Source organism: Vanellus vanellus (genome assembly GCF_965231255.1).
Source record: "Vanellus vanellus genome assembly, chromosome: 1".
Lineage (NCBI taxonomy): Eukaryota > Metazoa > Chordata > Aves > Charadriiformes > Charadriidae > Vanellus > Vanellus vanellus.
Window position 1 is genome coordinate 135,255,370 of NC_138905.1, and position 13,896 is coordinate 135,269,265.

The 13,896-nt window shown below is 41.3% G+C and overlaps 1 protein-coding gene across 1 annotated transcript in view; it reads left to right on the forward strand.

Moving 5' to 3' along the window:
- MAP3K15 (mitogen-activated protein kinase kinase kinase 15) overlaps positions 1-13,857 on the forward strand; it is a gene marked incomplete at its 5' end in the record, with an annotated part of 95,071 nt that extends 81,214 nt beyond the window's left edge. Inside the window, 11 exons of the mRNA XM_082495511.1 lie at positions 523-680; positions 3,869-4,052; positions 6,598-6,775; positions 7,378-7,552; positions 9,309-9,494; positions 9,822-9,927; positions 11,112-11,322; positions 12,164-12,276; positions 12,441-12,538; positions 12,663-12,739; positions 13,263-13,857. Coding sequence (XP_082351637.1) covers positions 523-680; positions 3,869-4,052; positions 6,598-6,775; positions 7,378-7,552; positions 9,309-9,494; positions 9,822-9,927; positions 11,112-11,322; positions 12,164-12,276; positions 12,441-12,538; positions 12,663-12,739; positions 13,263-13,383 — 1,607 coding nt within the window. The 3' untranslated portion in view covers positions 13,384-13,857. The remainder of the gene's footprint in view (positions 1-522; positions 681-3,868; positions 4,053-6,597; positions 6,776-7,377; positions 7,553-9,308; positions 9,495-9,821; positions 9,928-11,111; positions 11,323-12,163; positions 12,277-12,440; positions 12,539-12,662; positions 12,740-13,262) is intronic.
- Positions 13,858-13,896: the final 39 nt, after the last annotated feature.

Sequence of the window (13,896 nt, forward strand, 5' to 3'; positions counted from 1 at the left end):
TTTATGATGGGTTCCCTTATTTGTTTTAGTCATTGTGTAATTGATTTACCTTGATTACAACCTTGACTGTTTTTGTGTAAACTTGAGGGTTTTTTAAAAAACATTTTTATTATATTTACAAAAATAGTTTATTTTTGACATTCCCTATCACTGTTCTTCTTATTACAGGTATGAACATATGAAAAATTGTTCTCAAAAAGGCTATCTGTCGCTTTGCAGGTTTTCATCACCCGTTACATGCACAATCTTTACAATTTAGTGTCTGCAAAAATAGTTTGGTATAATTTTACTTTCTAAGGAAGCATTTTGATTATGTGGTGAATATAATTTCAGCAGTTTAAAGCCTTGTATTGGAGAGGGAGATAATTTATAGAAAAGACGTTAAAAGATGTTAAGTTTCTGTCTAAATATTTTTGCTATACAGGTTGCGTTTGACAATTTTTGGGTTGCTTAGTGGTGTGTTAATTCTCTTTAATAAGAACGAAGACTGTAACACTTGACTATTCTTTTTACCCTGACTAGGAACCTTACAGTACATGGCTCCAGAAATCATCGATAAAGGACCACGAGGATACGGTGCACCCGCTGATATCTGGTCACTAGGTTGTACCATTATTGAAATGGCAACAGGCAAACCTCCATTTCATGAACTAGGGGAGCCTCAAGCAGCAATGTTTAAAGTAAGTACAGCTTTTTTACTATAGAGCTGATGAATTGTCAAATAAGAACCTAATATTTTCATATTAATTTAATTGGTAGTAACCTTTTGTATATAGGGTTTGTTTTGCACAAAGCCACAGTCTGACCTGTGTTCTTAATTCTCACTGAATGATCCTTCTCTGCTCAATCCTTCTCTGCTCTAAGCTGTATTGCTCTAGGGAGTAATAATTTATTTTTGTGATGGAAATAGGTCATGACTCAGAGCAGCAACCTGAAAAATGAGTGTGAAAAATATCACATCCGTAACCCAGCAAACTGCTTTAAATTATCAATATAGTTAATTCTTTTCTGTATGTTGTTCAAAATAACGTTGTAAGTATTAGTACAATTATTACTGGAACTATGGTAGCAAAATCAGATCTTTAGCAATAAATATAGTAAGCTGGGCTGCAATTCAGCATGGTACGTAACGCCTGTGAGTTGTCCCATGCACAACAGCTAAAAGACAAAGAAAGGGATGGTTATGTGTTTTGATGTGCTTATTTCAACAGTATAATATGTCATCTTGGTGCTGTCAACTTGTGACACTACATCAAAAGAAGCTGCCTGGGTGAACATGGTTTGGTTCGCTAAAGCTTTCCTGAGGGAGCCATGGAAAGAGACTTTTTTCCACATCGCTGTAAATGTCAGACACAGTTCTGTCGGCAGATGCCTTTTCATCTTACGTATCTGGCACGTAGTTGAACTGTTCAGTGAGTTACATGTCTTATTTTTCAGCACAGTTTATTGAACTGTCAGGAAGCACTAGTTCAGTTCTGGGTGCTCGATTGAGCTCTGCACAGGCTCACGAGGTGAGCTGTGGCAGGATTGTGCATGTCCCTACATCCTGCCCATAAGCACTTCCAGGCCACAGAGCCGTGTTCTGAAGTCTCAGAATTGGCTCTTTTTAAAATGCGTTTCTTGCCCTTCTTTCTTCAAGATTGTGGCAGAGTTTTTAGCATTGTTATTGCAGACTGTGATAATGTGCTACAGTAAAGCATTTTATTTTGTTTTCTGTTTATTGGCTCTGCTGGGACCTGCTGGAAACTGCTTCTTGCTGGGCACCATAAATTGCAAACTGTGGTTTCTTTTAGCTGTGTAATAAAAGTAAGCAAGCTGGAAGCTAGGTTAGAAGCCAGGGATGAAGCAGGCCAACCGGACAGGCATGTAAAAAGAACAGAAGCCTGGAAAACTTGGGTTGCTGAACTTTTGAGGTCTCCACCTCCACACAGGCACACTGTCATGCATAGGGAAGGTGAGGAGAGGAAAGGTCTGAGTCAGGCTGTGCAGTCAGTATAGAGATTGCAAATGACCAAAGAGGTGGACAAAGTAGAGAAAAAGGGGCTAGAGGAAACAGAATTAGAAATAATTCCTGGCTGAGCGTGCATTATCTGGTATTACATCTATGAGCACAGTAAATGTGCATCTGGTGAAAGGAGTGCAAACAAATGACGTTAAATGGAGATAAACTAATGTTGCCACAGGGTTTCAGGATGCTTGCGACAAAACTTACTCTCCTTGAGCCACAGAGGTAAAGGTCAGAGACATGCATTCAAATTTCCTCATCCTGCTTTGGGCTGTCCTGGGTTTTGTTTAGTGCCTAAGGTTATAATATCAGCTTGTGACGCTGCCCCAGCTGAAGCTGGCTGTGTGAACCTGTCCCCAGGGTGCACAAGGAGGATTGGGCTGACCACAGAGACAGACGTGTCAAGAGGAGTTGTCAGAGCACAGCAAGCAGGTGGCTGTCTTCTCTCTGTGTTTCAAGGCAAAAATCTTGCCGGGCTGAGGTTTTGAAGCGGTGAAACTATATACCCCATTTTTAAAGCACTGTCCAAAACACGTGGGATTTTACAAATCAGATAAAGATGCTCCATCAGGCAAGGTAAATGTATAGATGCTAAAAGGACATTATATCAATTTATTTATTTATCAAAAATATCCACTTTCCTATATTAATTCATAATTTATAATAATTCATAACTTATAATAATTCATAACTTATCCAGTTGCATATTCTAAAAATGTTTAATGCAAGAAATACTGGGTTTTGAATGTGCTTACAGTCGTGGTTCGGAAGGGCTTAATGCATTATTAGCATTTCATAGTCTGCACTGTCATTCAAACAGAAGCACAACTGCTCAGCACTTTTTGCTTCAGCTTGCATTGAAGCTGAACCACTATTGTGAGTGCCTAATGGTGCCACAGTGTGTTAATGCAGCTGTATAATGAGATTATTTAAACAACTCTTCATTTTAGCAAGCAGCTGGCACTTGTTTAACTGCTGGGCTACTATTTCCCTTGTGGCCGCTGTCTTTCTGCTTGTTCTCCAGAGCCTGTTTTATGTAACCATGCTGAGACTACAAGCCATAATCTTGCCAGATACATGCCATACAGTGCACGTGTTACACAACTCTCATTTCAAAGCAAGATTGGCATTAGAGAATAAGAAGACAGTGAAGGAGCTGGAAAAATCACTAGGGAGCAACCTGCAGAAGCGCGTTTTTCATTACTTAAAGAAAGAGTGAGGGGTCTTGTTAAACCTTTGGAGATTATGTGATTTTCAGTTAAATAACACTGAAAGGCTAGGGAAGACATCTGGCCTGAGTGCTGCTGGGGGTGGTGACAAGGTCTGGCAAGGTCACTGTGAGCATTTGTACAAGGAAATTTGGCAGCAGCAGGAGCAGAACAGGTGCAGGCCCCAGGCAGTCGGTGGTAGAGAAGGAAGTTATTCCTGTTCCTGGACACGAATGTGCTGGAGGAGTCAGCAACGGAGAAACACGGTACTGGGCAGGGATGATGGGAAGCATATGCAATAGCTGGAGGAACTGCAATTCTCAATGCTGGTAGAAGAAAGCAGCATTTGAAGCGCTTGGTGGGGATAATGTCCAGATCCCAGATTTCTTGAAGGTAGATGGTTGGATACATCCATAACTTGACATTGTGTAGTACCGCATCGATGTTCACGCCATGTTTACAATGAAGTAAAACAGGATCAGAGCCTTGTCACTTCACTGCTCTGTGTGGGTACCTGGATTGCTCCTTTTCCACAAGAGTCAGTGAGAGTGTGAGAGATCATACTAAGAAAGTTTTGGCCCGTGGTCTCCTTGCAGTTGTTTAGTAAAATTAGTTTATTTAGTAAAAATGATTTGTATCTGGGTTTTACTTGCAGGTTGGGATGTTTAAAATTCATCCTGAAATTCCAGAATCACTGTCCGCTGAAACAAGGGCCTTTATTTTGCTCTGTTTTGAACCTGATCCTAGTAAACGTGTTACAGCATCTGATTTGCTCAGAGATTCCTTCCTGAAACAAGTAAACAAGGGCAAGAAAAGCAGAATTGCATTCAAGCCTTCAGGTAAGGAATTATCAGCCAAATCCAAGTCAACATCATCATTAAGTGTTACATAAAAAATTGGAATTATTAAGCACTGTCTTTTACTAAGGACATTCCATGTGCCAGGAAAGCAGCAGGAGCTCAACTGTTGAAAGTGCCTGTGATTTGTAATTAGACATATTTAAATTTAACAATTCCCACAAAATATGGTGACTTGCTTATTTTGTGTTTTGTTTGCTGAAACCTCCCAACACTGTTTTTCGTCTTCCCCAAAATATGTGCCTAGTTTATGGTAAATTGAAATTAGAAAAATGACATTCGGTGAAGACTTTCCAAAGCAATTCTGCATTTTAGATTCACAACTATATACACTTCAGAGATCTGAGTTTTATAGAGTAGGTGCTTGGCACCTGAAAATGTGGGTCTGTTAGGTGTTTGGGTCTACAAGGATCAGCATTTTCACACTTGCTACATAACTTGGAAATTTGGTATATGAATGCTGAAGTAGCTGTTTTAGCGGGTTGTTTTGTTTTATCTGCCTAGCATGTTCTTCCCCCCTCAATATATCAGCCAGTTTCTCTGTGATAAGATAACAAATCTTAATATAGACCTGCCAAATAAATAATTAGTGTTTCAAGGAACTGTCAGTTTAAATACAGGCAAAGCCATTGGTCTTGCTGCTTCTTTCCTCTGTCTGCATACACTGCCAATGCAAATTGAATTGCTTCCCTTTTTGAACTTTTCCCCCCTCATCGGGGAACATTTGAAAGAACAGAACTCTAAAGGGAAAAACTAGCGAAGAACATCTAGCCGAATTGGTTTCAGCAAGGAAATGGGCATCATCTCTTGATCTGAGGGGCACTGAGAACTGCAATCCCTGCAGTTACACTGGGATAACAGGGCAGCTCACACTGCTCAGCCGGGGCGCTGGCAGTCAGGAGCCATCGGCAGACTGTAGCCTTCTGCTCCGCTGCAACAATGCTCTCCTGGGGCCTTTTCAGCCCTTGCCTAAGGACATTTTCCTGGGAAAATTGCATGGCATTAGAAGGGGTGGAGCTTGTCTTGTTAGCTGCCCTGGGAGCAACAGGCTTTTTGTCAAATACCAGGGGAAGAGTAGCTGTCTTCTGCACCCCCTGCCTCCTCCTGCCTTCCTCCTTCCTTCTCTTCTCCCACTCATTGATGAGGTTATGTAGCTCCTTCAGGTGGCCTGAGGATCTGGTGCTGCAGGGTTAAGCATTGGGCTGCAGCAAGAAGCAAGCTCAGTGATGCCATGGACATGAGCAGAGTGGGCAAATGCTATGAAAATGGTGTTATTGGGTGAGGGGAGGAAAAGGCAACATGGCTGCAGCCGAGTGTGTGCTTTGCTGTGCCAGAGCTGGGGAAAGCTGTGCTGGCTGTCGCAGATGTCTCCAAGGGGAGTTTGGGGATGTAAGGCAGGTCATGGCCCAGCAGTTGCCACAATCTCATCTGCAGCAGTTCACTCTGGTTGTCCCTCTACCATTTCCCTCACTGCCAATTTCCTCAGCTTTGCCTCCATCTTTCCATCCCGTCTCTATCCCTTTTTTTTTCTTTCCAATAATAAAGGCAGCCCAGAGCAAATCTCAGCCCTTGCTCTTGGGACAGCAACTTTCAATTTTTCTGTACTGCTGAGACGCCTTGAACCAGTTGTCACAAGGCGACATATATTGTTTCATTTCTTTGACTGTTTAACCTCAGCCATTTGAGCATCAGTTATGTACCATGGGGTATGTCAGAGCTTTCTGAACAGCTTTTAACTTCTAGCTCTTTTCCTCCCCCACCTCCACGTAATTTGTAGTGACAAGCATCAAAAACTTTTCTGATATTTTAGCTCCATGGATGCACGTGAGTTGACAGAACTGCTTCCTTACGTTTCCTATCACACAGCTGCAAACTGGCAGTCAGAATTGTAGCAAGCTTTCGATGTCTGATTTTTTTTTTTTTTATTTCTTCTTACTTTCAAGATGAATTGGAAAGGGAGAAGAGGGTTTCTTCAGGCTAGTACTAAGGGCAAGAGCCCTTACTGAGGGCAAGGGGACATGCAAGCGAGGCAAATGCCTGGGGTGTCAGAGAGGGAGCAAATATATGTCCATTAACCCAGTCACGCAGAGGTGAGGAGGGCAGGTAGCAGAGTGCTCTCTGCTTAGAGATATGGCTGGTGGAATAGCTGATGGTAACCTGTTGGTTTGATTCAGGCTCTTTAAAAATCTGTATATCCAGTTATACCACTTTGTGAGACCAGCACCAAGGGAGGGAGTGCGTGTATGTGTCTATGTATGTATGCAAGAGAGGGTAACAATGGCCTTTTACATTAATATCAATCTGCTTTGCTGTCTTTGGGTTCAGCAGTTAGCTTGTTCATACCTTTTATGGCTTATGCATACAATGATTTTGAGTTGTATTGCTGCTTTCTATCAACAAGGTTACGTTTCCCTCAGTCATTTTGCAAAATGAGGTCTTGGTATCACTGAAGATGATCACGGCTGTTTTAAGCACATTGCCCTTTCCTGCCTAGTTCTGTTACATGTTTTACAATGTCTGTTCCTAGATTACAATCGTAATACATCCTTCCCACTGCCAATCCATGGAGAACAGGCTGGCAGTAGCAGCAGTGAGCATGGCTCTGTTTCACCAGATTCTGACGTACAGCATGACATGTTTTTTGAAAGGCCAAAGAGATCCATTTCAGAGATTCAGACAAAGCATCCCATTTCCCATTTACTAAGGTAAAGCATTTGCTTGTTGCTTGACACCCGTGAGAAATTATGTGGATTTAATTCATATTATATTTTATCTGAGGGCAATTTTTTCACATAAAGACTATATAAGCAGCTGTGTTAAAAAGTGAGCAAGTTGCGTAGGCAAGTTACCAGTTAATTTAAATATTGTCTATATTTAATTAATGAACAATGATTCTTTTTCCTAAGGTTTCCACATATTTATATATTTCCCCCCCTCAGTGAATAAATGTCAGCGTCTTATTGACTGAGTGGATATGGACTCAGGAATTAGCAGAAGAATTGACCCTTCCATGTACTCATGAAAAAATGTGGGAAAGGGACAGCAGAAAAACAGTTCTCCTGCTCAGAGAGCACAAAGCCATACTTTCAAATGAGTATGTTACAGGATGGAGCCAGAAAAAATCCTAATAGTCGTCTCAGTTCAGGTTTTTCAGCTCTCAGAATGGGTGTTTAACAGTCTGATCAATCTGCTGCTGTAGTTTAACTCACTTTTTAACCTCTAAAGTATCTCTACTTGCTTCTGCCAGTACTGCTGTGTTGCTAATGCTGGGGTCTCTCTTGTGCGTGTGGCCCACTTTCTGACGCAGTGTGCCTGATGAGGGCTCGGCCTCGGAGGACAGGAGTGCCTCTCCTTCTATTGAGGATAAAGATTCTGGTCTGTTTCTGCTGCGGAAGGACAGTGAACGCCGAGCGATCCTATATAAAATCCTTAAGGAAGAACAGAATGAAGTTGCTTCCAATTTGCAGGACTGTATTGCACAGGTAATTTCACTTCAGCTCTCCTTTTCTCATGTCAAAAGGAAAATGACAAGCCAGGTAGTATTATTCCTTTTCTGAAACCTAATAAACGAAGGTGCTAGGACTGTTCCTTCTGAATATCTTTAATGTCTGAGACCTGTAGCTGTGTGAGCTGTTTGCTGTTGTCTGAATGGATAGCAAACACCACCTTTTGCCTGCTGCTAGGCTCTTGTTTTTTTCTGAGGAGGAGGTTTGAGGCATTTGATGTGGGGTTGAGGAGCTGAAGTTGGTGGGTTGGGTGGTTTTGGTGTTGTGTTTTGTTTTGGCTTAAGGACATGGAAATGGAACACCAAGTAGTAATAGGTATGAATTGATTTAAGGATAGAGAACTGATTAACAATTTTAAAACTCCAAGCATTTGTAAACTAGGTGCCAAGAACACAGTATGTGAATGATAAAAAAATCTAAAGTAGATTTCTGTGGAGGGATTGGCTGAGTGGGAAGGTTTAGTGACTATAAAGAGGAGCAAGAAAAGTCAGGTGTTCAGTTAACGTAGCCAAACGATGCCATGTACCAGTAACAGTTGATTGCTTAGCTTTCTGTACTTAATGTCTGCTTCTAATATGCCACTGACATTATCTGTTCTTATCAAAGCTATGGTTTTTCACCTGGACTGTGTTTACATAAAGGGGAGCCTGCTGACTCTTGTGGTGTCCCTGGCCAACCGTTGGTCTTGGTGCAGACACAGCACGGCTGGTGGGGGCTCTCCTGCTCCTGGGGCAGCCCCCGCCGAGCCCGGCTCCACGCCATGCAGGGGTTTGCTGCTCCCCCATGGCTCACTTGTCCTGCAAACTGCCTCGTGGTGTAGATCGGCTCGCCCCAGACCCTGGGGGCTCCTGTAAAGCTCCTGGGACCTTTACAGGCCCAAGAGAAAGACCCATAAACTCAGGCTGTGGAAGCAATTGGAGTAAATTTCCGCTCTGAGCTTAAACTGTAAAATAGCTTATAGCCTTACGGAGGACTAAAATTCGTATGTGAGACCTTGGTCAGAAATAACCAAGGCTGTAAATATTTTCCAGGATAAGGAAGGATTATTTAGTAACAGCAAGTCCTACCTTAGTCTCCAGCTGTTTTGCAGCATTGCTGTAATCATCTTTTATTCCATAATTTCTGTAATATTTCTCCCTTTACCTTTTAATTATACAGCTTGTTGTTCTTACAGGCACTTGGATGGCTTTAACTGTAGGGGTTATGGACTGCAAATCATAGAATGAGCACTTCAGTCCTATCACTGTGTATCCTTAGACCTTTTTCTGACTTATGGTGAATGTGTATATGAACATATTTTTTTTCCTAAGGAAATCAAATGTCAGCATAATTAGTTATAAGTCCAGATTCAGTTTATTGAAAGGATAGCAGCTAAAAAATTTGGGTCTCTTACTGACTCACTCTGTTCTTTTTACAGAGGAGAGCTGCCCTCTGCAGTACATTGCAGAAATGTGTAGATATTATCTGGAACCTCTTCCCTTTGTGACAGCTACAGTGGCAGCAGACTTGATTTATTTTTCACAAAATAGCAATTACTATTAAACAAATTCTAGTTAGAAACAGGTAGAAAATAAAGGCTTCGCAGAAACACACGTTCTGTGATTTCTGTGCATCAGTGTGAAATATACATGGGTAAGGCTATAAATTGTAACCCTAAAAATACTAATGCTACTAATTAGATGTTTAATGACTCTGGGATTTACTTGATATACGTTCATTATCTTTTCTCCAGAGCTCTGAAGAACTGCAACTTTCAGTGGCCCACATCAAGCAAATTATTGGGATTTTAAGGGACTTCATACGCTCTCCTGAGCAGAGAGTGATGGCTTCTACCATATCCAAGTTGAAAATGGATTTGGACTTTGACAGCACTTCCATCAATCAGATTCATCTGGTGCTGTTTGGATTTCAGGATGCAGTGAGTTCCTCGCCTAGTGCAGTGGGGGAGGAATTCTTCCAGGACAGACCTCACCCCAGGGGTTTGCAGCTTCCCCACTCTTCCTCACTCCTCTTCCTCCTCATACTGTAGAGGGGCTTGAATGTCACAGTCTGAGTATGATTTGAAAGCTCTACCCTGAAACTGTCAAATCTGTTGCTTAGACTTTCAAAGGTGGGAGGGTTTTAGTGACTCACGCAGTTGTTACTTTATAAAACTTCATCTGACTATTGAAAAACAAGGTTCTCTTTCTTAAGGTGTAAGCAAATGTTTTTTGCTTCTACTCTAACTTGCTTATTTTTTTTATAGGTGAACAAAGTATTAAGAAATCATTTAATAAGGCCCCACTGGATGTTTGCAATGGATAACATAATTCGCCGTGCAGTCCAAGCAGCAGTTACTATCCTTATTCCAGGTAAATCAAAGCAGCTGAAAATAATCTTTTAAACAGCAACAAAAAAAGACTGTTCGCATATCAAAGAGTTATAGCAAATGGAACAGTTTAGATGTTTAATCTGTCAGCATGCCATTAACTGCATCCCATGTGCCACTACATCAAAGGCACAGGGTCAGAATGTTGTACTGAAAGAAGTGTTGATCTGGAGGATTAATGCTGTACTTGCAGTACAAAAGCACATAATGAGGAGATAACCAGCGGTTCTGTGCCACCAGTGTGGTCCAACCATGGAAAAAAAAGGGCAAATTAAATTCAGTTTGAGCTGGAGCTTTTCTAATAAGAAAGAAAATGATTCTGTGTGACATTTTAATGACAACCAAGGTGGGTAACGCCGCATGGGTTTGCTTACGTGTTCTGAAAAATGATGACTAAGCTGTGGAACAGATGCAGAGAAGGGAGTGCATTAATATGAGTAGTATGATTTTGGTCTACAGATGGATAGTAGGAAAAATTACCACCTCTAAGGAGGACAAATTACTAAAAGTTGTCTAGGAATAAGACTAAGTTGGAGATTTGCAAGTAGTTTTGTAACTCTTTGAAGTGCTGAGCACACCTTCCAGTATGAGAATGTTCTGAGCACACTTAGTGCTGGTGAGCCCTTTCAGTCCAAAGTTGCTATGTCTTTCAAGCCAAATCAGCCAAATTTCATTTGTAGAAGAATGCCAGCTATTCTTTGATGGGAAGAGTGGCCACCTGTAGCAAGTTCTGAGAGAACCAAGGTTAAAAAAGCTACCTGGAAAAGAGGAAGGCTCTGTAAACTCTTTGGACCAGGGCATTAGGGAAAAACAACTTTTTTTTTTTTTTTAAAAACACCAAGCTCTCAGGGTTTTCTCATTAATAAATTTTATTAACTATCTTATAATTTGTTTAATCACAAATGTATTTGTCATCTCTACAGCTGTAATCTACTGCTAAGCTATTAGAGTGCCACTCATTTCAGAACTGATGCCAGAGAACGTGTCCCAGCTCACAGAAGGCTTTGCTGCTCCCCTGCTCAGTATTGTACAACAGCACATCGTGCAAACAGGCCCCTTCCTCAGCTGACACTCCCCCACCTGCAGGAATAAAGAATGAACTGTAGTACCTCTGAAGACAGACTTGTCCAAAAACATTCTTGTTCTTGCACTGTTTCATTTTACCAGAGCTTCGAGCTCACTTTGAGCCAGCATCAGAAACTGAAGGTGGGGACAAGGATGGTGATGAAGCAGAGGACAGTTACCAGCCCACTGAACAAAACGGGGGTGAGGATCCCGCCATCACATCAGGAGTCAGCACCCTTAGTTCTGTGGTGTCACATGAGGCTCAACAGCAGCTTAGCCTGGAGTTGGGCAGACTTAAACAAGAGACCTTAAGGTAACCCTCCTCTGACCACTGTGGATTTATTTTCAGGCAGTCTTTGAAAAGCTCTCAGATGTTGCTTTCTGCAGTGACATGTACATACATAACATACATACTGCTCACCTGGTGTGACTGCCTTGTGATAAAGCAGACCTTCCAGGAACACAAATGGATTCAGAATACGCTGGTGGCACCGGTATGACAATTCAACAGCCTTCAGTACAACTTCTGTTTGTGTGTAATTATTTTTTCAATTGCAGAATGTCATGTTGGATTTCTACTGTTACGTAATTAGGCTTGTGCAACTGTGCCGGTTTCCTTTCTACTTCCTTGGCTCCTTGGATGCCACCTGACCCAGCGGCAGTGACCTCCAAGCTGTTCCTGCAAGGAAAGGCCAGAGCAGCTGTCCTGGCCCACTGGACAGGCTGCCCACTAATTAGCACAAGCAGAGCTCAGCAGAGCCCCTGTCCTATTTCTCATGTGTTAACACCTGAAGGTCTCATTCTTCTTTATGGATGTGATATAAAACTGTGATCAGAAAGTCCCTGATAAAACATCAGTGTTACACTGTTCAGCAAAAGACAGTATAAAGGCAGCAACTCTGCCTACTGAGGCTGCAAAACAATAGCAACACAATTTATGAGCTATTTACTAAATTCTGCAAAGATGAAAGCCTTAAAATGCCACCACTAAGCTGTGTCTCAGCCAACCAGAATGAAATCTCTAAGCCATAAATATGTTGATTAAGACAGTATCTGTCAAGTGTCACTGTCCTTTGGCAGTTGTTAAAAATGGTATTTTCTTCAGCTAGACTTATTCTCAGTATGGTTGTGTTTGACCTCTCATATGCTGACAGGCTTTTGGAAAACCTCGTGCAGAAGGAGAAAGAGTATCAGACCCTCTTACGACAATCTTTGGAGCAAAAAACCCAGGAATTGCGCTTGCTTCAATTAAAACTTAAACCCAGAGGTATGAGGAGATACTGCATGCTTTGACAGTTGCACACAGATACATTAGATCGTGTGCTTGCTTAAAGGCTAAAAGACAGTCTGCTTTAAGCTGCAGTAGTCTGAAAACTACCACTTTTGTCCTAGTTTTGAGGTGTACTAACCTTTACTTTTGTTTTCTGTTAGACTCCCAATGGTCTGCAGCAACTTTTAGAGAGAATGCAGACCCCGAGCTCATGAACTGGCTGAAACAACAAGGAGCAGACTCGGATGCCATTAAGAGGGTAAAAAAAAAAAAGGAAATTAAAACAAAAAAAAATCACCTTTTAAAAAAAGATCATTGTCATCATAATTTGCACTTTGGTTTCAAAGAAGGAATATTAATTTAGGAATAAATTTGCCTTTTAGTTTGCTGAAGAAGACTATACACTAAGTGCTGTCCTTAATGATATCACCAAAGATGATTTGCGGTATCTTCAACTGCGGTGAGAAAGTACTTCTTAGTTCATTGTTAAGTGCTTAATTAAAGTAGTTTGTTAAAAAAAAAACACAACCTTTTTTAGAAGTTAGGTTATTCACATAGGTCAGTGATAGTTCAATAGCAACTGCTGTGAATTTCATCTCTGATTTTCCGTTAAAGTTTTTCATGTCTTAACTGATGCAGCGTAACAACCACACCCTAGGGTGCTTCAAGCCATGTAAGTTCTGGTATTTATCAAGGTTGGGAGCTATTTCTGCACCACTCAGGATGACATAATCATATGGAAAATAGGTATAAAGAACTTAGTCTTCCTACCCATTGATTCAAGTCCTTTCATCACCATTCTGTTAACCCCTGGCTGACCTGGGAGAAGTTGTTTTAGCCATAACCTTAAAGAAGTGTAGTCTTTTCTAGGTACTGTTGTAACTGGTATATCCTTGGGATTTCTAGATTTTCCTTCTTGCTCATTTTCAAGTAATGGAGATGTGAGAGTTTTCCCTAACTGTACTCCATTATTCTTCATACAGGGGTGGTCTTCTCTGCAGAATTTGGAATGCAGTCTTAAACCACCGACAAACATCTGGTAAGACCTCAGTGCAGAAGATTAATGCTTCGGATGGAGAATGTGTAATGGTAATAAACAAATGAACGATACATTCCTAACACTTAAATTATTAGCTGTACAGATGTATGTATAGCGGCTTTGCAGGTTTTGCACAATTACATAGCTTGTTTGACCATCAGTGTAATACACAGTGAATAGTAACAGCTTTTAAGTCGGTATCAATGCACTAAAATTATTTATGAAAGAGTAATGAAGAAGTCAAACGCCTGTCATCACTGTAATGTGAAGCATCAGCTGAGAAAACAAATCTTTTCTGCAAAACAGGTAGCACACACCTGAATTGGCTTTAGCATTGTGACAACTGTGAACTTAAAATGTGTTACAGTTCTGCTGGCTGACGGTTTGAGCAGGGAGGGCACATGCTAGAGCATATGTCACCCCGTCATAGGTGACTGTATATAGCTTTTTGTATTAAAGCTACTCTCACTGAACTACTAAGAAAAGCCTGGTGTGGTTTTCATTTAGTAACTTTTCTGCAGCAAAAATAGTAGCACATAAATGGCTTTTTTGATTTTTTTTTGGGGGGGGGGGGGGGG